At 42.0% G+C, this 25,960-nt stretch overlaps 1 protein-coding gene across 5 annotated transcripts in view; it reads left to right on the top strand.

Moving 5' to 3' along the window:
* The first annotated feature begins 11,065 nt into the window (after positions 1-11,065).
* The window catches only part of C6H10orf143 (chromosome 6 C10orf143 homolog), a 41,363-nt gene continuing 26,468 nt past the window's right edge, over positions 11,066-25,960 (top strand). The window contains exons 1-4 of one of the 5 annotated variants that reach the window (XR_015552537.1): positions 11,087-11,297; positions 12,000-12,186; positions 13,066-13,318; positions 14,084-15,670. Coding sequence is in view for 2 of the 5 variants with exons in the window: in XM_087432871.1 (XP_087288997.1) it covers positions 11,229-11,297 (69 nt within the window). In the remaining 3 variants the exon portion in view is untranslated. Of the gene's footprint in view, positions 11,298-11,999; positions 12,187-13,065; positions 13,319-14,083; positions 15,671-25,960 lie in introns of those variants that run through there. The other 4 variants (XR_015552535.1, XM_087432871.1, XR_015552536.1 and 1 more) reach the window with 4 other exon arrangements.

Raw genomic sequence — 25,960 nt, 5'->3', positions numbered from 1 at the left:
GAGGCTGTATCCTGCCTCTCCAGAGCCCTCCAGGGAATTTCAGCCTGCTGTCCATCAGCTTCAGTGGCCCCAAGAGTGGGCCTTGGGTAGGGTCTCTCCCAAACCACGTTGCGATAAACTAGACACTGCATCCAACCAAGCAACCAGCCCTTCTTCTCCTTAGCCCAAGGGCCCCCTGGCAGTTGGGATGCTTCAATTGTCACCCTGATAGCCAAGGACGAGTCTGAGATAGGGAGGTGGGAACTGGCTATGAGGTTCCCTCTGTCAACCCTTAGGAGCCTGGCACTTGATCTCGGCAGGAGTCAGCCAATGTTCTGTTCCCTTCCTTATCAGGAACCATGTTTATTGGAAGAACTCTATGTATATGCTGGCTATAAAGGTTGTTTATGCTGTCATAGCTATATTTTTATTGATTGTATTTTTGCTGCACTTGCTTGAAAAATAATTATTTTCAAAGAAAAGAAGAATTATATATCCAGTAAACTAAATAAGACTCATGTTTATTAGGGACCTCTGACAGCTCCTCAAACGTGAAAAAAGATTTCGAAGCAGCAAATGGACAATTTGTGTGCAAGTTTATTTGTAAAACAGATTTCAAGACATACTTCATCTTGGCTCCACCAATAAAAATACATTCCATTTCTTTTCAGAAGAGCATGTTATCTGATAGTTTCACAGTAATCTGGTTTCCCCTAAGAAGATAAGACTATGTGGATAAGCATGTACCCACTAACCTAATCTAGCACTGGGTTGAATGTTTTGGGTTTGCTATACACACGCTCACACAGATGTGACCACATCCCTAAGGTGCTCTCTAGAAGAAATGTATTTCTAAGAATTGTAGTTCACAAATCTTAATCCAATTGCTGCAATCTCCAAAAACTCTTTAGTCAAAATAATTTTTAAACACGTTTTTAATTGTTTACAATTTATCTGTAAAAAAAATTCATCTTGAGAGTTGACCGTCCGTTCTCCATCCCCTGCATAAATTCTAACTTCGTCTCTTCCCCCAGGACCAGCCAGGGCGGCAGGTGTGGGTTGTAGAGCCCGTCTCCAGGCTGTAGGTGGCATCAGCGCCTCTTCAGGCTGGAGAAGGAGCGTCCTTTGTTGAGTGGTTTCTTTATTCAACCTAGAGAGGCCACAATTCAGAATTCACACAGACTGATGCTATATCTGGAGACGCTCTGCTGATCCACCAAAAACCTGACCTGCCAACTTTTAACACTTTCTCCCGCCTTCTTGTTCCACAGCTGTGTATTTGAGATCCTGTAAAATGTCCCCAGTCTGCACTATCCGGATGAAAGCATGCTGGCAGGGGTGGGGGGGGGGGGAGCGTTCTGTACGTGTCACTTGCACACACACTTCCACGTGTATCTTTGTTTACCTGAAGGTCCGGTTCCCGGTGCGATCACCCCAGATGCAGATTCAGGAGACGTTATTGATCACGAGCCTACATAACCACTGTGTATGTTTACTTGCAGCTGCGTGTTCTCCTGAGCCAAACATTTTACGTATAAACAGTATTGTATGTGTGTCTGTGTATTTATTCTCCAAGTCCATTGGGAGATAATTTTCTGCTCCTATCTGTAATTCTTGTTTCAAATCTGGGAAACTAAAGGCACAGATGAGCTTCCCTTGGTGTCATGAACAAGATGGCTTGTAAAATCTGAGGTAATTCTTATGAGAGCTAAGAGTTCTAACCAGGCAAGCACCTTCAGGCTGTGTGGCTCCAAGATTTCACATCTCAAGGAGGACCCTTCCAGACCCGTGCCCCCTCGTTTGAGCTCACGATCTGGGCCCTCTGTCCAACTGACCTTGGCATTCTTTCATAGGCAGCAGGAATGCATGATGCTTACAGCACCCCTACTCCATCAACTGTGGGACCTTCAGGTCACCTCACAGAGTGGACATCTGGAGCGGCTCAGAGTGTCCACCACGAGCAGAGGTGGCCCTTCCTACCTGTGGAAGGAATTCAGGGTACAGAGATCTGGGAACACTGAGAAACACACACACACACACACACACACACACACACACACCTTAAAGACACAGCTCAGCAATACACAGCTAATAGTTCTGGGGACCAAGCTATGGCCAAAGCACAGAGTCAATCACTGGTTCTTTAACACTTGGCGGACTCCATCCCAATCTGGAAAGCTAACTGACTTCACTTCAGTCAAATCAATGAGCACAATAGCCTTATGCTTGCCAAAATGCCTCAAAAGTCTGCCACACCTACAACAGCTTCCTTCCCATTCCCTCTGTCCTCTAAAAGCCAACAGTGACACTTTCCCCCGGTGCAGGACAAAGGAACATAAAGTTTTTTTTTTTTTTAATCACCTGAAATCTGTATTCTTGAACTTCTTCCAGAGTTGTCCAGCCTGGGCTGTGTGAATGTTGGCCACCACGACGGACCCCACTGGAGTCCAGTGGGCAGGACGCAGCAGGAATGCACGATGCTTGCAGTACCCCTACTCCGTCAACTGTGGGACCTTCAGGAAGGTGTTGAAGTAAGAAAATAACCCTGAACGATGTGAGTGGATTTGCTTCAAATTCTGAAAGGATTCCCCGTTTGGATGTCTCCAAACTGGCTTGCCCACCTTGGATTTCAATGGCTGGGATGATTTTTCTGTAAAACGATTGCTGACTTTAAATTCCTTCCTCTACAACCAAAGAAACAAAAAAGAAAGGTAAAAAGGAAACCACTGACTTTTAAGTGATGCATAGGCTCTATTGCCCCGTAGTATGTATATAAAATAAATGGACCGGTATTTCATGTTCTCACGATAAAGAAGCTCAAGTTTAAACCTCCATGGTTGTGTCCTCTCGCCAGAGTAAAGCATAAACTTGGTGGTGACTCCATTATTAGCCTAAGTTTAAGTTAGTATCTATTATTCACTCATTCATATGAAATATGCTTTATTTTAATCAGAAGAAATATCTCATTAAGAAACTTCAATGACAACATTACCTTTAGACTTTCCAACTATGACATACATTCTTTTTTTCAGTTTACATCTGCTGAACTAAGAAATGAGTAATAGGAGATACAAGAACAAAAAGTCTCCTTCCTATGATAAGTGACAGATGTGTGGGACCCTAAAATGGGTAGCCCTTTATGCTACGGATCTGAGGGAGGGGCGGCGCTAAGCCACATCTGGCCGATTCTGCACAGACGTGACCTGACAGCTCTGCCGGCGCCCAGCCCATCAGAAGTCAGGCTGCAGCTGCCCTAAGGGCTGAGACGGAAGAGGCATGAGCTCCCAGGGCGTCAAGGAGGTCTGCAATCATAGCTTGCTGCCCTCGCATCCTCAGCCCCTCCACGTGGGAGGCCCCACTCGGCCCCATGTTCTAAACTGCCATGTTTATTCCTATTGCCCCAGATTCTCAGACCTTCTTCCCAGGCTGCTGAGGACCAGGAGGGATGTCCTCACCCATTTGGGTGATGTCTTTATTTTCCAGTTTCCGCAAATTCTCTATCACTGCATCCCAGCTAGAAGTGACTAGACCCCTCTTCAGGATGCACTTCACAATGGACTCCTGGCCACCCAGGAGTCAGGTTGAATCAGGTTATTATATCCTGCCTTACCCAGGACCAAGTTATTATTGGCCATCACTGTATTTACCCCACAGAAATATGTCCTTTTATGATGGGACATAAATATTAAACAACAGTGTTCTGGAATATCTGGTCACTAACACGGCAGGATAAAGCCAAATTCCAAACGAATCCCAGGGCCCACTCCTAGCCTTAAATGAAATGTTCTATTTTAAGGGACAGCTATGAAAATCTTTAACAATATTTAGCAAACTCTTCGGCAGGGGTTTGTCTCTTATTTACCAGAAAATGTAGTTCATGAGTTTGAATATCTTTGCTTCTGTTTTATAATTTCAAATAGTCAGAAAATATTGCATTCACTGGCAATCAATTTATTTTGATTGATAAAAAGGGGTTAATAAAAACCCCCTTAGAAATAAAAAGCAGGTGCATAGTGATATATCTTGCATGGTGCCTTCTTTCAGCTGTGCATCAAGAAAGCAAGCTTTTTACTTCTCCCCAATAAGTCTTCTCCCCTTATTTTCTACACCTAGTGAGTCATTTATAATCCTTATTATTTCCAACCCACACACTAATGTGGCATAAGTCATATTTCCACATGCTGGGGGCTTCTCCTTACTATGTTCTGAGAGCTGAGAGGCAAAAACATCCTATAATTTATATGAAAATACATGCCAAAAATGGATTATCAAACATAACCAATGTGACTTCATACACTTGCAAATAAAAAAATTTTAGGATGGAATATAAAACATCATGCTAAAATTTCAATCTCTTGTTGAAATATAGGGTGGCATAGAAAGTACACTAGTGTCTGGCATTTAAAAAACATTACCAAGTGATTAGACAAGGGAACAGGTGAAAATGAGATACAAATTAAGACTTTGTGATCAAACCTAAAGCTATTGATTTTAGAAGGCACATTTGTGGTTTAAGAATATTTTTATTTATCTATAGCACCTATGAAGAAAATGCAAAATGACAGACTATAAAATCCTTGCCTTCTGTATCTAGCAAGTGTTTACAGTGACATCATGGGATGGATTGGGGCGCATATGTTACAGAGTATCATATAAATCTCTAATTTGCACCGGTCATAAAGTCTTTCAATATTAAATAATTGTCTATGTTTGGTCCTTCCTGAAGAGCATATTTACAATGTCAGAAAACAATTTAGGGAACTGACTTCAATCACAAAAGTCTTCATGTAGAGATATTATTTTGAAAGTCGAAAAGCGGTGGATTATTATTTTATTTTTTTGCCTTAATGAAGTATGCCTGGTCCATTATAAGGATTATATTTAGAAAAATCTTATACTGTCTTGTCATAAATGAAAATACAACCTGAGCTAAAATGATATTGGAACAAAACCATGACCCTCAGCAAAACAAACATGTGCTGACCTTCCAGAGAGAGGGGCATCCTTCAGATTCTAATCCTCTTGGGATAGAACCACCCGTCCACAGTGAGAGGCCCTGACAAGCTGCCTGCGGGCTGTAGAGCTGAAGACCCAGGCAAAAGATAAGGCCGAGAGACAGTAAAGCTGGTCGTCCCACTTAACAGCCCAGAGATGTTAGACGCTGTGACCAACAGCAGCCCCGGGGAGGCCAGAGGGTGGCGACACTTCTCTTGGAGGCCTCCCCGGGCTGTGGCTGGAGCAGACGCCACACAGCTAACGCTGCTGAACTCACTCATTCACGGGCCTTGTGCTGTATCCATCCGGGCCCCGCCTGTGCTGGGCGCTGGGGACGCAGGGATAAATACACTCTTGGAGCTTCCAGAGAGTGGAGGGTCAGCCACTGAGTTCATGGACGACAGACGACACATGCTCAGGGAGCCTTCTGCATCCTAGGCTCGCAATGAAATGTCTGTTAATGAACGAATGAGTGAGGGAGTTCAGTTCCCTCATCAGTACACGAAGCTGTTGCCCTTCTAGATCTGACACCGGATGACTTTGTGATGTGTCAGAAGGTGGTCTCATCTGTAAGATAGCTTCTTGTCATGGACTCAGAGGAAAGCATTATACCAAGGCTTCCATACGCAGCAAATATTCTGTGTTAACCCACCAATAAAGAACATTTGTCACATGCCAGCTCTATGCAGAAAACATCTGAGTCATGGTCCCTTGTCACAGGTTACCTGAGATCCCTCGGCAAGTCCAGACGGACACAGATGAGGAAGTGTGGACAGCATGATAGAAGGCGATAGATTCTTTGGAGGTCCAAGTGCCAGCGGTGGTCAGAGGAGAAAACCTGAGCCATGGAGGGAAGGTCCCATGGGAGAGATGGACTCTGGCTGGACCTCGAGCAATGAGGAGAAAGAGAAAGGCGGGAAGAGTGAGGCCTGGCATGCACAGGGTCCCCCGTCAGTGAAGGACCAGGCCAGAGACAGGCTGGTAGGTGACGAGGTAGGTGGGGAGGCAGTGACCTGCCAGATTCTTAGGGAGGAGAAAGCCATTGACCGCACACTCCCCTGCACAAGCCACTTCAAATGCAGAGGTGGCTGTTCAGGATGAAGATGATTCGTGATCTTGTACAACGGAGGCTCACCTTGAGAAAGCCGTGCCTGGTGGGGCTCTGCACTCTCCAGCCGGGCGCCGGAAACCTGCCCCGTGAAATTAAGGCCGGGACACTGGGCCAAGCTAGAGCTGCTGTCCTTTGTTTGAGGGAACTTATCTGGTTTTCAGGATCACCTGCAGCTTAATAAGGAGGGGCTTTCCACGGGAACCAAAGGTTACAGGGCAGGGGGAGGGTGGGAAATCCAGACAGAGTTGTGTGTGAATTCAGGTCTGCCACGTCATCCTTCTGCAGCCCTATGCACGAAAGGTGACATCTCTGAGCCTGCTTCTTTATCTGAACATGAAGACAATGCTGCAGCACTGCTGTGAGGGTTTGATGAAATCAAGGATGCAAATTGACTGCTAAAGTCTCTGATGCCCGACCGACAGTCATTTCCTGAGAGCCGACTGCGGGCCTGGCTCTGTCCAGTGGAGAACAAGGGCCATGGAGGGGGACACTGAACATCCCTCGGTGAAAAAGAGAGCTCCCACCTCCTGCTGAATGCACTAGAACTGGAACAGGGCCAGGGGCGAGCGCAGGGTGCCTGCTTTACATCAGGGGGTCAGCACAGCTTCTCTGAGGAGGGGACTGCTCTGTCAACTTCTGAAAAACGAGAAGGAGCGAGCCTTCCAGTTTCCACGCAAAGATGATAACAGTTATTGTTATACCATCTAAAGAAAGTGCGAATTTCAAAGAAAAAAATAACCTGATACTAGTGCCCAAGGAAGTGCTGGGAAATTTTCTGAAGCAAAGGAAGGAGCATTTATTAAACACCTACCATGTGCCAGGCTCTCTGCTAGAGGCTTTATATATATTATCTCTTTTACATCCCAACAAGATGAGCAGAGGTAGCAATTTTTAAAAGGGGTCATTGGAGTGTGAAAGGGGGAAGGTTAAGCCAATGGGAAAATGGAAGTAATAGCTTTGCAACAGTTGAATCAAATCTGTTACCCAACTTCCTCCCCACCACATGCACACACACACACACAGATCACCCTTGGCGAGGCTGAGCTGAGAGTGGTAATAGAGGCACCTGCAGCTGCCCTTTGAAGCTCTGACTTCCCTGGAAGGCAGGCAACAGGAGCAGGCTGCTTTATTCCTATTTTACAGACAAGGAAACTGAGGCTCACAAATGGACGCTTGCCCCAGCATACATCTCTAGCTAAGTGCTGCAGCCATAGGCAAACCAAACCCCTCCAGAAACTGCCTGGACTTGGAATGGTCCCGTGCTCAGCTGGGAAAAGGCTAAAGGCAGTCACACTACGATGAACTCAAGCTTACTATGTAGCAGACCTCATGCTCACTACTCTACAGACAGCATCTCACTGAAAACTTGGAGCACTTGTTGAGGTGGGCATCCCAATTCCATACACCAAAAAAGGGTGGGGCCTGAGAGGTTAAAGCAGCTTGCCCAGGTGCTGGAAGTCGGCAGAGTGAAATTGGGACTCTGGTCACCGTCCTCCTGAGAGCCACTTCCCCCGAAGGAGGTGTGAAAGATGACCGTAAGTGGTGCACAGAGAAACAAATTTTCTCTTAATATTTAACATATTTCTTTTGTTTTTTTATTTTGGTAAAATATACATAACATAAAGTTGACTATTTTAACCATTTTGAAGTGTACAGTTCAGTGGCATTACGCACATTCACCTTGTTGTGCAACCATCACCACTATCCAGCTCCAGAACTCTTTTTATCTTGCAAAACTGTAACTCTGCACCCATTAAATAAGAACTCCTTTCCCTCTCTCGCCCCTGGCAACCACCACTCTACTTTCTGTCTCTATGAATTTGACTTCTATAGGAACCTCATATAAGTGGAATCATATAGTACTTCTCCTTTTGTGTCTGGTTTATTTCACTTAGCATAATGTCTTCAAGGTTCATCCATGTTGCAGCATGTGTTAGAATTTCCTTCCTTTTTAAGACTGAATATTATCCCAATGTATGTATATACCACATTTTGTTTATCCTTTCCTCCATCTACGGACACTTGATTTGCTTCTACCTTTTGGTGATTGTGGATAATGCTGCTATAAACATGGGTGTACAAATATCTGTTTGAGTCCCTGCTTTTAATTCTTTTGTGTATGTACCCACAAGTGGAATTGAGGGATCACACAATAATTTTATTTTTAATTTTTTGAGGAAACACCATACTGTTTTTAATAATGGCTGCCCCATTTTACATTCTCACCAGTAATGCACAAGGGTTCCAATTTCTCCATATCCTTGCTAACACTTGTTATTATTACTTTTTTTTTATAGTAATCCTCCTAGTGGGTATGAAGTGATATTTCACTGCAGTTTTGATTTGCATTTCTCTAATGATTAGTGATGTCGAGCATCTCTTCATGTGCTTATTGGCCGTTTGTATATTACTGTATCTTTGGAGAATTGTCTATTCAAGTCCTTTGTCCAGTTTTCAATCGGGTTGTTTTTCTTGTTTTTTCAGGTTGTTGAGTTGTAGGCGTCTTTATGTATTCTGGATATTAACTCCTTATCATATTATGACTTACAAATATTTACTCCATTTAGTGGGTTGCCTCTTCACTGTATTAATAGTGTCCTTTGTTGCACAAATGTTTTTAATTTCAATGTAGTCCCATTCATCGGCTTTTTCTTTTGTTGATTGTGCTTTTGGCATCATATACAAGAATCCAATGTCATAAAGCTTTTCCCCTGTGTTTTTCTAATAGTTAACATACTTATTCTAATATACTAACATAATGAGCACTTGAACTTATCATTTTACAGATATTTGATATTATTTTAAAGTTTTTTTTTAAATTTAGGATATTAAGAATTTAAATAAACATACCAGGTAAATAACAGGAGAGGTTTAGTATATATCACGCAGTTGGTATCCACATGACTGGTGTTTGGTACATAGTGTGCTAAGCTAAACTGCATCCTATTAAATATATCTCCTGCTGTATGCAGTGGTAAAGGAAGAAGTATCCATGACACTTGTTAAAGAACAGTAAGGCAACCTTATTCAGGGAGACCATTGTGACAGGTATAGGGACCACTGCAATGGGGTTTTGCAGTAGGGGAGAGAGATTAGGCTCAACTCTGAAAACAAGCAAAAGCGGGGATTTATAGCCAACGAGGGAGGTCAGTGGATGGAAAACCACTAAGAGGAAACATCAGGGGTAAGAGGGTTCTGGCTAAGCCCACCTCACAGGATTCTTGCTGAAGGAAGCCCAGCATGATCAGACATCACATGAGGGACGGTGGAGGATGAGGAACCCCATCAGATATCAAGGGTGATCAGATATTGAGGGTGGGGGATTTGGGCTAAACTTAGTGGGATTCTTACTAAAATTGGACAATGCAGAGAGTAACACGAAAGCCCAAAAGTCATGGCTGATGACTTTCATAGTTGATGAGAGAGTCAGAGGAGCCTGAGTGGAGTCTGGTGAAGGACTCTGACCGCAGTTCATGGGCTAAGCTTTCCCCTCCATTACTCAAGGGTTGGCTCCAGCATCTGAAAAACCAGCCCTAAGGACAAAGACCAATGATTTTGAAACTGGATGACAAGGCACATCATTTAATCTAAACTTCAAGACAAAAAAATTTGTTAGAGTAGAGGTGATAGTACAGGTGTACACTAGTATCTTATCTTCAATTCTGAAATGCAAGAAGTTCTAAAAATTACAAGTTTTTTCCTAAGTTTGGAGCAAACTCATTTGAACGAATATGAGTAGTTATCGCCTTTATATATCCCACTTAGGGTGACTATTTGTGAATATTCACACACTTTTGTTGCAAAAATATTGTGTTTGATTATAGGGTGTTGTCCCAGCTGCCGCTGGAGGTGTTTTATACAGTATCTTTAAAAAAAAAAAATCCTAAAAAATTCTGAATTCCAAAAACACATCTGGCCCCAAAGATCCCCCCCATCTTTATTGAGGTACAATAGACATATAACATTGTGTAAGTTTAAGGTGTACAACATAATCACTTGATATATGTATATATTGCAAAATGATTACCACAGTAAGGTTAACACATCCATCGCCTCACATAGTTAACTCTTTTTTTGGTGACAACTTTTAAAACTACTCTCTGAGCAACTTTCAAATACATAATACAGTACTGTTAACTATAGTCACCAGGCTGTACATTACATCTAGAACTTATTCATCTTATAAGTGGAAGACCTCAAGGGTTTTGGATATAGGATTGGGAACTGGTAGTGGCGGTATTAGTCCCAGGAGGACTAGTAAGAGTGATATACCATTTATTGAGTACTTCACTCCTGTCAGGCATTATTCTAACTACTTTCTATGTAAATACCTCATTTAATCCTCATTATACCCTATGAGTCATCCTTATCTTTTATACATGAGAAAACTGAGTTCATTAGCTACTTAATTTGCTGAAGATTATGCAGCAAGTAGCCCAACTGAGTAGGGTGTTATGAATTTCACCATAATGGTTAAGAACAGGGCTTTTTAACAAAGGATGCCTTCAACTGCAGGAGAATGGTAAACTCACGACTCATATAACAGAGACAGGACGGGAACCCACAACTACCTGCTCAGCCCTCCAGCCTGCAGGAAAGCGGAGCGCCCCTGGGGCCCGCGGACAACAAGCCACCGCGCACTGGACAAGACCCGGCTGGAGATCACGATGAAGCCCGCCTCCCCGGGACTACAACTCCCAGAGAACCCCATAGGCTCGCCCATACTGATTGGCCCGCTGCGCTATATATCAGCCAACCAGCCACAGGAAGATAGCTGCACACTGGGCTCAGCGCCAATCACAAGAGAGAGGAGGCGGGCGCTCCTCCAGGCTATCCAAGGTGTGTAGTCGAAGCATGGCGGGACCCTAGAAGAGTAGGTTTTTCGGAGCCCCACGGCCGATTCGGTGATCGGAGAAGTGACAGGTCGGCCCTCTGTGCGAAATAATGACCTGGGGCAGACGTCCCCTTATGCCCAGAAGACTCTGGTATCCGCTACTCCTGCCTGCGGCCGTCGCGGCGCCCCGCCCCCCTCTCATTGGCCCCCCGGGACACGTGAGGGAAGGGGGCGTGGACACGGCGGCGTGGGCGGGGCACCGGCCTCGGGTGGGGATGAGAGGCCCGGCGGGCTCGGGCCTGGGGCTGCATGGACACCCAGGCGCCAGGCCGGTTGCGACGGCAGAGGCCGGAGGACCTGCAGGTTCCGGGGGACGCGGTGAGCCCCCGGGGCCTCGGCGTTAGGAACGGGGAAGCGGTGCCGCTAGGCGGTCCCCCAACGGGCCCCTCGCCTCACGGCGGCCTTGTCTGGGAGGAGGCCTGATGGGAGCTGCCCGCGCTCCTTTGCGGGGGCGGGGCCCTGGGTGGGCGGGGCCCGTCCCTCCGGCCGCGCCTGCGCGGAGATGCGGGACTCCGGGGACTGGAGACCCAGGTCCCTCAAACGTGCGCGGGGCCCCATGCAAGGCCTGGGGGACTCGGCGTCTAGGTCAGGTGGTGTCCTTGAGTCACACCTCCACGTGCAGGCGCTGGGCTGGGTGTGGTAGGGGTGCCAGGTGAGCAGACACGCCAATCGGGTGTCGGTTGAGCGCTTTGACGGGAGAGAACAGGGTAAGGGGAGGTGATTGGTGATGGGGGCCCTAATGAAGATCGGGGTGGGTGGGTAATCAGATCTGTGTGAGACTGGAAGGGAAAACAGTATGTAGAGGAGGTAGGAAAGCGCTTAGCCTTGTAGGGAAGTGGAAGAAGTCCTGTGGGATTGGAGCAGGAAGGCAGAGCCTCTGAGCAGCGCTGTCATCTTCCACCTTTGCTTGCGAATTGCCGGTTCTTACTCCATCTCGTTTATTTCATGCTTCTTTGCTAAGAGCAGTGATGAGCAGCCAGCATACCCAGCATCTGAATTTTTTCTGTCTGCTTCTTCTAGACCTACAGGCTCGATAATCACAGGATCTGTCTTCCAAGTTAATGCAGGCATCGTGTTTCTCAAGTGTTTTGCACAGCATAAGGAGTGACTAGCTTTCTACCCTGCAGCATCTGTTTCCTCACCACCCACTGCCTGACCACGGAGACAGTGTCACTTATGTTCTGTCACAGCAGCACCCCACTTCCAGGTACCATATTACTAGGGCATAGGTTAAACTTCTGTAACAAAGAAACTTCAAACAAGGTGGAAGTTTGATTCTCCAACACATAACATTATGGAGGTGAGCAGTCCAGGGCAGTGGAACACAGGATCCTAAATATACGTATGGGGCTGGTAGTACCCAGATCAAGGACTTTCAGGGACCCAGATTCCTTCTGTCTTGTGGCTCTGGCACCCCCTGGGTGTTGTCCTCATCTACAGAGTCAATGCTAGCTTATCACTAGTGTTCACATTTGGAGAGGGGGAGTAAATAATAAAGTGACGTGATCACACTGACATTCTAAGAGCTTACTCTGGCAGCTCGGTGGAAAATGAAGGGATGGTGGTGTTGGAAGAGGTCATCAAGAGGATGTGACAGCCGGTTGACCCTTGAACTGGACTTAGGCAATCAGAGGCTCCTCACCCCCTCCTCTGTCCTTGGAATGTATGTTCCACCCACTGTTCCCACACTAGGGACCAGTTTCAAGGACATAGCCTTGAGAGAGTAAGGTGGTGTTGAGACCATTTGGACTGAATACATGCCTGAACCCAGTTAAGGCCTCTATTTACAGATCTTCCTCAACTTCCAATGGGGTTATGTCCTGATAAACCCATCAGAAGTTGAAAATATCATAAGTTGAAAATGCGTTTAATACACCTAACTTACCAAATATAGCTTAGCCTAGCTTACCTTAAACATGCTCAGAACACTTACATTAGCCTACAGTTGGGCAAAATCATCTAACACAAAGCCTATTTTATAATGAAGTGTTGAATATTTCATGTAATTTATTGAATACTGTACTGAAAGTGACAAACAGAATGGTTGTCTGGGTACAAACTAGTTACAAGTGTATTGGTTATTTAGCCTCCTGATTGTGTGGCTGATGGAGCCCTGGCTCGCTGCTGCTGCTGCCCAGCATCACGAGAGAGTATCATTCTTCATATCGCTAGCCCAGGAAAAGATCAAAATTCGAAATGTGAAGTCCGGTTTCTACTGAATGCATATTGCTTTCGCACCATCGTTAAGTTGAAAAATCGTAAGTCGATTTGCAGCCGCCCGAGACAAACCTTGGATGGAAGTTCCATTGCTTATTAAATCTGCTACCTACCAATCTGGGGTGAGTGGTCTGCCTCTTTCTTTGGTCTCTCCTTGCCCTCCGTGTTCGGGGGCCAGTTTGTGAACCAACAGGTGGTCAGAGTGAAGGCAAGGAGGCAAGGAGTATGTAGATCATGAGAGGTGACAGAGAGGCTGGTGAGATGGTGAAAGTAGACAGACCTGGCTATATATTTTGCAAGAAGAACTGACAGGTCTTGGTGCAGTGGATGTGGAAGGTAATGTCAGGGCAGGGGTCCAGGATGACTCCCAGGGTTGTGACAAGCACCTGGGTGGGTAGTGGTGCCGTTCTTGAGACGAGAAAATTGGTGTGCAACTGCGGGAGAAAAACGAAGAGTTCCATTTAGGCCATACTGAGTTTTATGTCTTTGAGGCATTTCGCGGAGGTGTGGCAGATACTGCTAGTCGGTGAGTGGTTACCGTGTGGATTATCTGGATTTCATAACAACCTGTTATAATACCCATGAGGAAACTGAGGTACAGAGAGGTTAATCAACTGGACTAAGGATACACAGCTAGTAAGTGTTGGAACTAGGCCTTAAGCCCCACGCTCTGCCTCCAGAGCCTGCCCTCTTAACCACTGGGCTGCACAGCTTCCCATGTGGGGCTTGTGGAACTAAAACACGAGACTTTGCAACAAAGTCCTAAACTGGCCATAAAATGATGAAAAGTGAGATGCCATGGCTGTCAGGGATGTGGAGCCAGAGGTCATCATTGATCAGGGAGAACAGGAGAGGCTTCATGAAAGAAACCTTGAATGTTCTTTCAGATTGGAATGGCTGAAAATAAGTGCCCAGCGTGAGGTTGCAACACTTCCTGTTAGCAAAGAAGGGTGAGTTGGGTGTCTTATTGCCATGGTGTGTACGGCCTCCTAATTTGATAAAGTTCTTCTTTATGTTGTATTGTGTCCTAGTCTTTGATCTAATAGTCCAGATGAAGTTCAATCAAGTATCCAAGTTCTTGTCCCACGTTTTCTGGTCTTTCTCATGCATGCACACCTGCCAGAATTTGGTTACTTGGAAAGTGCAACTTGTTTCTTACCTCTGTTGATGGCCTAGTGGCTCTATGCCGTGTGCATTATAACCACCAGTGGAATTTTAGAAACAGCAGCCGCCAGGACCCACCTCAGTAAGAGCTTTGAAAGTGATTCTCATGCAGAGGCCGAGTCAGGCGCCTCCCGTGTAATCCTGTGTGTGTCTGATCGCTGTAGGGTAAGCTAACATGGTAACGTGTAGCAGTGAAGTATCAGTCGTGTTTCTCATTTGCATTGGGCAGACATTTTTTTGAGCGCCTTTTGTACACCAAGCACAGTTCTAGGCTCTGGAATAATAAAAGTGAAGTGAAGTCCTTTGTTGGGTTGACTCTATGACTCGGAGGCATCCAGTGCCCGGCTCTTTTCAGTCCCCCTGCCCACCACACACTCACCACACCACGTGTTTCAGAATCAAAGTGTCTGCCCAGAACCCTGAAGGTTCATGTCCACTCAGCCTTTCATCTCTGGGAAAACTCTCCTTCCAGAAGAGCTCCGTGAAGGCCCATTCTCTGGGTGCAGCAACACCTGGGACACCTGGCTCAACACCGAGTTGATGTCTTTTCTAGTTTCATCTGAGTTGATGCCAGATCCCTTTTCTCAGCTTTTGATTCCTAGGGATAAGCAGCCATTTCTTCCGTTGTAATTTCTTTCCATTCTTTGTCACTGTCCTTGAGAAATAAAATAATAAGGATGCCTTAATTCATTGCCTGTGCAGGCTTTTTTGCTTATCATTTTTGTTTCTTTTTATTTTTTATGCCGTTATTGGGGTATAACAAACTGCACATATATAAAATGTATAGTTTGGCTTTTTGGCTATTATAAATAATGCTTTTATGAACATTGATGTACAGGTTTTGTATGGACATATGTTTTCATTTCTCTTGGGTGTATACCTAGTTGTGGAATTTCTGGGGGATATGGTAACTATTTTTAACCATTTGAGGAACTGCTAGATTATTTTCAAAGTGGCTGCACTATGTACACTCCCACCACATGTATGAGGATTCCAGTTTCTCCATTCCTCACCAGCACTTGTTACGTGTATTTTAATTACAGCCATCCTAAGTGGCTGTGAAGTGTTCTCTCTTTGTGGTTTTGATTTGCGTTTTTCTGATAACTAATGATGTTGAGCATCTTTTCATGTGCTTTGTGGTCATTTGTATATCTTTGAAGAAATGTCTATTGGATCCTTTGCCCATTTTTTAATTGGGTTATTTTTCTTTCTTTTGTTGAGTTGTAATAATTCTTTGTATATTCTAAATACAAGTCTCTTATCAGATATTTGATTTGCAAATTTTTTCTCCCATTCAGTACCCTCGTTTTCTTCTAAAAGTCATAGTTTTAGGTCTGACGTTTATTTTTTTCCAGTTTATTAAAAAATAGTTGACATCCATCACTGTATGAGTTTAAGGCATACAGCATGATGGTTTGATTTACATATATTGTCAAATGATTACCACAGTAGGTGCAGCTAACATTTATCTTCTCGTATAGATTTGTTTTTTTTTCTTGAGTTGTGTGAGTCTTTATATATTTTGGAGATTAACCCCTTGTCGGATATATGATTTGCAAATAATTTTCTCCCAGTTGGTGGGTTGTCTTTCCATTTTGTTCCTAGTTTCCTTTGCCTTGTAGAAGCTCTTTAGTCGATGAAGTCCCATTCGTTTCTTCTTTCTTTTTTTTCTCTTGCCCGAGTAGACATGGTATTCGAAAAGATCCTTCTAAGACCGATATCAAAGAGTGTACTTCCTATATTTTCTTCTAGGAGTTTTATGGTTTCAGGTCTTACCTTTGTCTTTGATCCATTTTGAGTTAATTTTCTTGTATGGTGAAATATAATGGTCTACTTTCATTCTTTTGCATGTGGCTGTCCAGTTTTTCCAACACCATTTATTGAAGAGACTTTCCTTTCTCCATTGTATGTTCTTAGCTTCTTTGTCAAAGATTATCTGTCCATAGATGTATGGTTTTATTTCTGGGCGTTCAGTTCTGTTCCATTGATCTGTGTGTCTGTTTTTGTACCAGTACCCTGCTGTTTTGATTACTATTGCTTTGTAGTATATTTTGAAGTCAGGGATTGTGATGCATCCAGCTTTGTTCTTTTTTCTCAGGATTGCTTTAGCTATTCGGGGTCTTTTGTTGCTCCATATGAATTTTAGGATTCTTTGTTTTATTTCCATGAGGAATGTCATTGGGATTCTAATTGGGATTGCACTGAATCTGTAGATTGCTTTAGGTAGTCTGGACATTTTAATTATATTTATTCTTCCAATCCATGTGCATGGAATATCTTTCCATTTCTTTATGTCATCATTGATTTCTTTCAATAATGTCTTGTAGTTTTCATTATATAGATCTTTCACCTTCTTAGTTAAATTTATTCCTAGATATTTTATTCTTTTTGTTGCAATTGTAAATCGGATTGTATTCTTGAGTTCTTTTTCTGTTAGTTTGTTGTTAGAGTATAGAAATTGCACTGATTTTTGTAAGTTGATTTTGTACCCTGCAACTTTGCTGTAGTTTTTTATTATTTCTAATAGTTTTCCGATGGATTCTTTAGGGATTTCTATGTATAAATTCATGTCATCTGCAAACAGTGAGAGTTGCACTTCTCTTGCCAATTTGGATTCCTTTTATTTCTTTTTCTTGCCTAATTGCTCTGGCCAAAACCGCCAGTACTATGTTGAATAAGAGTGGTGAGAGTGGGCACCCTTGTCTTGTTCCTGTTCTCAGAGGGATGGCTTTCAGTTTTTCCCCATTGAGTATGATGTTGGCTGTGGGTTTGGCATATATGGTCTTTATTATGTTGAGGTACTTTCCTTCTATTCCCATTTTATTGAGAGTTTTTATCGTGAATGGATGTTGGATCTTGTCAAATGCTTTCTCTGCATCTATTGAGATGATCATGTGGTTTTTATTACTCATTTTGTTAATGTGGTGTATCGCATTGATTGATTTGTGGATGTTGAACCATCCCTGTGTCCCTGGTATAAATCCCACTTGATCATGGTGTATGATCTTTTTAATGTATTGCTGTATTCAGTTTGCCAATATTTTGTTGAGGATTTTTGCATCTATATTCATCAGGGATATTGGTCTGTAATTTTCCTTCTTTGTGTTGTCCTTGTCTGGCTTTGGGATCAGGGTGATGTTGGCCTCATAAAATGTGTTAGGAAGTGTTCCATCTTCTTGAACTTTTTGGAATAGTTTGAGAAGGATAGATATTAAATCTTCTTTGAATGTTTGGCAGAATTCTCCACAGAAGCCATCTTGTCCTGGACTTTTATTTTTTGGGAGGTGTTTGATTACTGTTTCAATCTCTTGTGATTGATCTATTCCGATTCTCTGTTTCTTCTTGATTCAGTTTTGGGAAGTTGTATGAGTCTAAGAATTTATCCATTTCTTCTAGATTGTTCAATTTGTTGGCATATAGTTTTTCATAGTATCCTCTTATAATCCTTTGTATTTCTGTAGTATCCGTTGTAATTTCTCCTCTTCATTTCTAATTTTATTTATTTGAGCCTTCTCTCTTTTTTTCTTAGTAAGTCTGGCTAAGGGTTTGTCAATTTTGTTTATCCTCTCAAGGAACCAGCTCTTTGTTTCAGTGATCCTTTCTAGTGTTTTTTTGGTTTCAATTTCATTTATTTCAGCTCTGATTTTTATTATCCTCTCCTTCTGCTGACTTTGGGCTTTGTTTCTTCTTTTTCTAGTTCTGTTAGGTATAGTTTAAGATTGCTTATTTGAGATTTTTCTTGTTTGTTAAGGTGGGCCTATATTGCTATGCATTTCCCTCTTAGGACTGCTTTTGCTGCCTCCCGTATGAGTTGGTATGGTTTATTTAAATTCTCATTTGTCTCTAGATATTTTTTGATTTCTTCTTTAATGTCTTCAGTGATCCATTGGTTGTTCAGTAGCATGTGGTTTAGTTTCCACGTATTTGTCACTTTCCCAGCTTTTTTCTTGCAGTTGATTTCTAGTTTCATAGTATTATGGTTGGAAAAGATGCTTGATATAATTTCAATCTTAAATTTATTGAGGCTTGCCTTGTTTCTCAACATGTGGTCTATCCTTGAGAATTTTCCATGTGCACTTGAGAAGAATGTGTATTCTGCTGTTTTGGGATGGAGTGTTCTATATATATCTATTAAGTCCATCTAGTCTAGTTTTTCATTTAAATCCACTATTTCCTTGTTGACTTTCTGTCTGGATGATCTATGCATTGATGTAAGTGGGGTGTTAAGGTCCCCTACTATTATTGTGTTGTTGTTAATATCTCCTTTTAGGTTTGTTAATAGTTGCTTTATGTACTTTGGTGCTCCTGTGTTGAGTGCATATATATTTATACGTGTTATGTCTTCTTGGTGGAGTGTCCCTTTTGTCATTATATAGTGCTCCTCTTTGTCTCTCATTGCCTGTTTTATCTTGAAGTCTACTTTGTCTGATAGAAGTATGGCAACATATGCTTTCTTTTGTTTGCCATTAGCTTGAAGTGTTGTTTTCCGTCCCTTCACTCTGAGCCTTTGTTTGTCTTTAAAGCTGAAATGTGTTTCCTGGAGGCAACATATTGTTGGATCTTGTTTTTTAATCCATCCTGCCACTCTGTCTTTTGATTAGTAAATTCAATCCATTTACATTCAGAGTGATTATTGATATATGAAGGGTTAATGCTGCCATTTTATCACTTGTTTTACAGTTGTTCTGTATTTTCTTTGTTTCTCGTCCTGTGTATTTTGGACCGCCAATTCAGTTTGCTGGTTCTCTGTGATAGTTTTCTCTTTATTTATCATTTGTGTTTCTGATTTTTTGTTTAGTGGTTACTGTGAGGTTTGTATAAAAGATCTCATAGATGAGATAGTCCATTTTCTGATAACCTCTTATTTCCTTAGTCTAAGCAGGTTCCATCCCTTTCCTCTTCCTCCTCTAAGTTATTGTTGTCACAACTTATTCCATTTTGTGTGGTGAGTTTGTGGTTAAAATGAATTAATTGTAGTTATTCTTGATGTTTTCCTTCCCTTTTCTTTAATGTTGTAATTAAGTGTTTGCTAACCTGTTCTGATAGAGAGCTGCAATTTTATGATTTTGTCTGCCTGTTTATCTCCTTGCTCAAGGCTTTGTAAACCCTTTCTTTTTTTTTCAGGTATGAGGGCTTTCTTGATCATTTCTTGTAGGGGATGTCTTGTGGCAATGAACTCCCTCAGCTTTTGTTTATCTGTGAAAGTTTTTATTTCTCCATCATAGCTGAAGGATATTTTCGCTGGATAGAGTATTCTTGGCTGAAGGTTTTTGTCTTTCAGAATTTTGAATATGTCATTCCACTTTCACTTAGCCTGTAGGGTTTCTGCTGAGAAATCCAGTGAAAGCCTGATAGGGGTTCCTTTGTAGGTTATTTTCTGCTGCCTTGCTGCCCTTAATATTTTTCTTTGTCATTGACTTTTGCCAGTTTTACTAATAGATGCCCTGGAGAAGTCTTTTTACATTGATGTAATTGGGAATTCTATTAGCTTCTTTCACTTGTAATTCTAGCTCCTTCCCCAGGTTTGAGAATTTCTCAGCTATTATTTATTTGAACAAGCTCTCTGCTCCTTTTTCCCTTTCTTCTCCCTCTGGAATACCTATAATCCTTATGTTGCATTTCCTAATTGAGTCATATATTTCTCGGATAATTTCTTCATGTCTTTTTAGTCTTAGTTCTCTCTCCTCCTCCATCTGAAGCATTTCTTTATTTCTGTCCTCTAAATTGCCAGTTCTGTCCTCCATAATATCAGCTCTGTTATTTAAGGACTTCAGATTTTTCTTTATCTCATTCATTGTGTTTTTCATCTCCAACATTTCTGACTGGTTTTTCTTTATAGTTTCAATCTCTTTTGTGAAGACTTTCCTCTGTTCATTAATTTTATTCCTGATTTCATTGAACTGTCTTTCTGAGTTGTCTTGTAACTCATTGAGTTTTTTTACGATAGCTATTTTGAATTCTCTGTCATTTAGATTGTAAATTTCTGTGTCTTCAGGATTGATTTCTGGGTGTTTGTCTTTTTCCTTCTGATCTGGAGTATTAATATATCTTTTCATACTATTTGATGGGGTGGATTTGTGCCTTCGCATAGTGATAGTATCTGGTTGCAGATTCCACCTGCCACCACTGGGGTGGGCAGGAGCTGTGTATTCTGAGCCCACCACGATCCCTGGCAGCCATGCTTGTCTGAGCCTGGGCCACTCCTTGGGACCATAGCTGCCCTGTGGGCTCTACCAGCGAATGGGGAAGTGACCCTGTGGGGGATCAGGGCTGCTGCCGCCTGCTCCTGTACTCCTACCGAGGTGTGCTCCCACCTTCGGGGCCGCAGCAGTACTATGGGCATTCGCGGCAGCTGGGAACTCATTTGACCAGGTGCGCAGTTCTGCCGCCACCTCTTCCTAAGTCGCACTGGCCGTTGTGCTTGGTGGGCAGGGCCTCCCCACTGGGTCTGTGCCTGGATCACTTGCTGGGACTGTGGCGGCGCTGTGGGCTCTCCCATCGGACAGAAAAGCAATCATGCAGGGGCTCAGGGCTGCTGTCACCTGTTCCCGCAGCCGTGCTGAGGCATGCTCCTACCCTCAGGGCAGCAGCTGTACTATGGGTACTCCAGCTGGGGGAGCAGTTGCATGCATGCACAGGGCTGCTGGGGGGCTGGAGAGTGCTCACCTGTCTCCACCACCTTCCTGAGGGTAGTCCATCCACCTTCAGATGGGTAGCTGTGTGGATCTCTCAGGCATCCTGTTGTGCTGTGTGGGTATCATCCGTTGATCAGTGAATGTCCATCTAGTTGTAGTTCGAAGGAGGAGAGAGAAAGGGAACAGCTCACTCTGCCGTGTTGCTAATGTCACTCTCCTGCCACAACTTCTTTATCCATTCATTCATTGATGGACACCTAGGTTGTTTCCATGTCTTGGCTATCATAAATAATGCTGCTGTGAACGTAGGGGTGCAGATATCTTTTCCAGTTTGTGTTTTGTTTCATTTGGATATATTCCCAGAAGTGGAATTGCTAGATCACATGGTAGTTCTATTTTTAAGTTTTTGAGGATCCTTCATACTGTTTTTCATAGTGACTGTACCAATTTACAAACCTACCAACAGTGAACAAGGATTCCCTTTTCTCCACATCCTCACCAACACTTATTTCTTGTCTTTTTGATGATGGCCATTCTTAATAGCTGTGAGGTTAAGAAGGTCATTGTGGTTTTAATTTGCATTTCCCTGATGATTAGGGACTTGGAGCATCTTTTCATGTACCTGTTGGCCTTTCATAGCCCTTACATTTAGATCTTTGTTCTATTTTGAGTTAATTTTTGTATATGGTGTTGGATAAGGTTCCAACTTCATTCTTTTGGGTGTAAATATTAAGTTGTCCAAACACCATTTGTTGAAAAGACTATTCTTTGTCCCGGTTTAATTGCCTTGGCACCTTTGTTGAAAATCAATCCACTGTAAATGTGAGGATTTTTTCTGGATTCTCAGTTCTATTCCATTGATCTATATGTTTGTCATTAGTACCACACTGTCTTGATTACTGTAGCTTTGTAGTAAGTTTTGGAACCTGGAATTGTGAGTCCTCCAACTTTGTTGTTTTTTATTATTTGCTGAGAAAGATTGTCCGTGAGTTAACATTTTTTGCCAATCTTCCTCTTTTTGTTTGAGGAAGATTCGCCCTGAGCTAACATCTGTGCCAGTCTTTCTCTGTTTTGTATGTGGGTCGCCACCACAGCATGGCCGCTGATGGTAGTGTAGGTCTGCTCCCGGGAACTGAACCTGGGCCACCAAAGCGGAGCACGCTGAACTTACCCACTAGACCACTGGGCCAGTCCCCCCAACTTTGTTCTTTTTTCAACCTTGGTTTGGCTATTCTAGGTCCCTTGAATTTCCATATGAATTTTAGAATCAGCTTGTCAGTTTCTGCAAGGAGATCACTGGAATTTTGATAAGGATTGATAAGGATTGGGTTGAGTCTGTAGATTCATTTGAGGAATACTGCTATCTTAAAATTAAGCCTCTGGTCAATGAACATGGGATATCTTTCTAAGTTTCACTGGTTTTTCTCTGTTGCTTTTCTGTTTGCTATGTCATCAGTTTTCACTCTGATCTTTGTTATTTTCTTTCTTCTACTTACGTTAAGTTCATCTGTTCTTTTGTTTCTAGTTACTTGAGATGGAAGCTGAAGTCATTGGGTGGATACCTTTCATTTCTGATGTAGGCATTTAGTGCTATACATTCCCCCTAAGTTCTTCTTTAGTGCAAATTTTGATTATGTTTTGTTTTCATTTTTTAAATTTCAAAATGCTTTATAATTTTCCATTTGACTTTTTCTTTGATGACTTTGTTATTTAGAAATATGTTAATTAGTTTCCAAACAATTGGGGATTTTCTAGAGATCTTTCTGTTATTGCTTTCTAATTTAGTCCCACTGTGGTCAGAGAACATACTTTGTATAACTTGAATCCTTTTACATTTACTTAGACTTCTTTTTTCTTTTTCTAAAATTTAATATTTTTATTTTATTATGGTAAGAACACTTAATATATCTATCCTGTTAACAAATTTTAAGTGTACAATAATACCTTAATGTTGACTATAGATACAGTGTTGTACAGCAGATCTCTAGAGCTTATTTATCTTACTTAATTGAAATTTTATGCTTGTTGATTCATAACTCTGCATTTTCCCCTCCCTACAGCCCCTGGTAACTAGCATTCCAGTCTTTGATTTTATGAATTTGACTATTTGAGATACTTCATGTGAGTGGAATCATGCAGTACTTGTCTTTTGTGTTTGGCGTATTTCACTTAGCCTAATGTCTTCAGTGTCTATCCATGTTGTCACGTATTGCAAAATTTCCTTCTTTTTTTTAAGGCTGAATGGTATTCCATTGTGTATATACACCACATTTTCTTTATCCGTTAATCTGTCGTTGGACATGTAGGTTGTTTCGACATCCTAGCTAATGTGAATAGTGCTGCTCTGAACGTGGGAGTGTTTATATTTCTTTGAGATCCCGATTTTAATTTTTTTGGTTAAATACCCAGAAGTAGGATTGCTGGATCATGTGGTAGTCCTATTTTTAATTTTTTGAGGAGCCTTTGTACTATTTTACATATGAGACTTCTTTTATGACCCAAAATATGGTCAGTCTTGGGAAATGTGTATTCTGCTGTTGTTGTGAAGTGTTCTATAAATTTCAATTCAGTCAAGTCAATTGATAGTTTGGTTTAAATCTTCTGTATCCTTAGCAGTTTTCTTCATGTTCTATCAATTTTTGTGAGAAGGTATTGAAACCTCTGAATATAATTGTAGATTTGTCTTTTCTCCTTGCAGTTCTATTAGTTGTTGCTTCATGTATTTTGAAGCTCTTTTATTAGGTGCAAATGTGTTTCTGAATTGTTTCTCCTTTTGATAAATTGACTCCTCTATCATTATTAAATCACCTTTTATATCCCTCGTATAATTTATTTTGTCTGATATTTAATAGAGCAAATACAGCTTTCTTTTGATTAATGTTAGCATTGTATATCTTTTTGCATCCTTTTACTTTTAATCTATTTATATCGTTATACTTAAAGTGAGTTTCTTATAGGCAGCCTATAATTGAGTCTTGGGTTTTTCTTTTTTTTTTTCAATCTGACAATCTCTGCCTTTTCACTGGAATACTTAGTCTATTTACATTTAATGTGACTATTGATAAAGTTAGATTAAAATCTGTCATCTTGCTATTTGTTTTCTATTTGTCCTATCTATTCTTTATTTACTTTTTCTGCTTTATCTGTTTTTTGGCTAAGTGGGATCTTTTTTTATGATTTCATGTTATTTCCTTTGTTGGCTTCATGAAGTTTCCAGTTTAGCTGGTAGGGTCAGGCAGGATTCCCAGCCATGTGTGAACGCCAGGCACTGCTATTTGTAATTCTTTCAGGTGTTTCCTTCCCTGCCTTGGGTAATTTCCTCACATATGTATGCTGATCAGCACAGCTGAATACGTGCAGAACTTTGTATTTCTCTCTCTGTGCTGCTGTCTTCTCTCCAGCGCTCTGTCCTGTGAGCCTCCCCACACTCTCAGCATCGTATTCTCAACTCAAGGAGTCCACCAGGCTCTGCCTTGGTTTCTCTTCCCTGTGCTGCAGCCTGGAAACTCTCAAGACAGTGAGGTAGGGCAGATGTAAGGCTCACCTTCTTTGTGCCGTATCTCAGAGGTCACTGTTCTTTGTTACTTGTTGGTCAGTGTCTTGAAATCCATTGTTTCATTTATTTTGTCCATTTTTGTTTTTTTCATGCAGGAAGGTGAACCCATTCCCTGTTCCTCCATCTTGGCCCAACAAGTTGGTTGGATTATTGATTCAAAGTTTAAACAGAAGTTGAAACACACACACATGCATATATACTCAATAAAGTTAAGTTTGAAGAACTCTTTAAGAAGTTCAAGAATGTTCATTGTAATTGTTTTCTATCCTGTTTTGGTTTAGAGTATTTTTAAGTTCGTGTAACTTGTGCACTGCAGCAGCAGCATCACCGCTAACAAAAACCACTAACAATGTGAATTTTTTCTGTGCAGAGTTTAGTTTGTCAGCCATTAGTGTGACTTGTTTTAGCTGTGCTGTGTGGGTTCTTCTGCTGGTTGGACAGCAGTCTGGCGCACATTCTAGTAGCAGACATGTTTTTCCTTTCCTTTACACCCACACACAGGTCATGCCTTCAGTCAAGAGAAGAACAAGCTTGAGCTTTTCAAAAAGGCAGGTAATTGTGAGTTGCAATCTGGAATGATTTTTATGCAACTGTGGAAACTTAGATGTGAGTAAATTGTAAAGTTCCAATCTGCCCTTTTCACCAATTCTTGGTATTATGCATAGCTGCCCCCAAATTAAAGAGCTGAGGATGTTTTAGATCCACTCTGCTCTGTGGATAACTTTTAGACCTACCTTTGCTAACATTTGAAAATTATCCAGTAAAGCTAGTAGTCCTTGTCAGCAAAACCACTTAAACATATTGATGACTTTAACTGCATTCAATTAACCCCACGGGGTCTACCTTATAAAGTGAGAAAATTCAGAGTTAAATTTGCTTGTTTCACCCTGTAGGATGTAGATTTTACAATTTTACGGCTATTGTGAGATCCCCACTGTGAGAACCTAATGAATACTAGCTGATGGTGCAGACCCCTGACAAAACCCTTTTATTTTGCCTTCTGTGGTCACTCTTGTCATTCTAAATAATTGTAACCCACTCCTCAAGAAACAAGTGATTTAATTCTTTCACCTATTTTTTATTTTAGAAATAATCTGTTGAGCTGCTCTTATTGTCTTTTTTACTAAGTTTAATTGTATTCAGCTGTCCTCCCATCTAGATAAAGGAAATTTATCAATAATAATTCATCTTTGGTTATAACTCTAATACAGGTGTTCACTCTGCCAGGTACACATAGCATCGATCATTTCTAGTTTTTGTCAGATTTCTTTGTATATGACCCAGAAAAGTCAAAATGAGGTTAGGGTAAGTTAGGAGGTAGTTTTCCATGGTCGAGGGGCTCTTTCAGGTGTCTGTTGTGCTCTGTCTGTTGTGCTCCAGCAGAGACACTGGAAGGACCATGACTTGGC

This window comes from Ceratotherium simum, chromosome 6 (assembly GCF_057802395.1).
Source record: "Ceratotherium simum simum isolate JZ-2026a chromosome 6, ASM5780239v1, whole genome shotgun sequence".
Classification (NCBI taxonomy): domain Eukaryota; kingdom Metazoa; phylum Chordata; class Mammalia; order Perissodactyla; family Rhinocerotidae; genus Ceratotherium; species Ceratotherium simum.
Note: the sequence above shows the minus strand (reverse complement) of the source record. Positions and strands in the feature narration are given on the sequence as shown.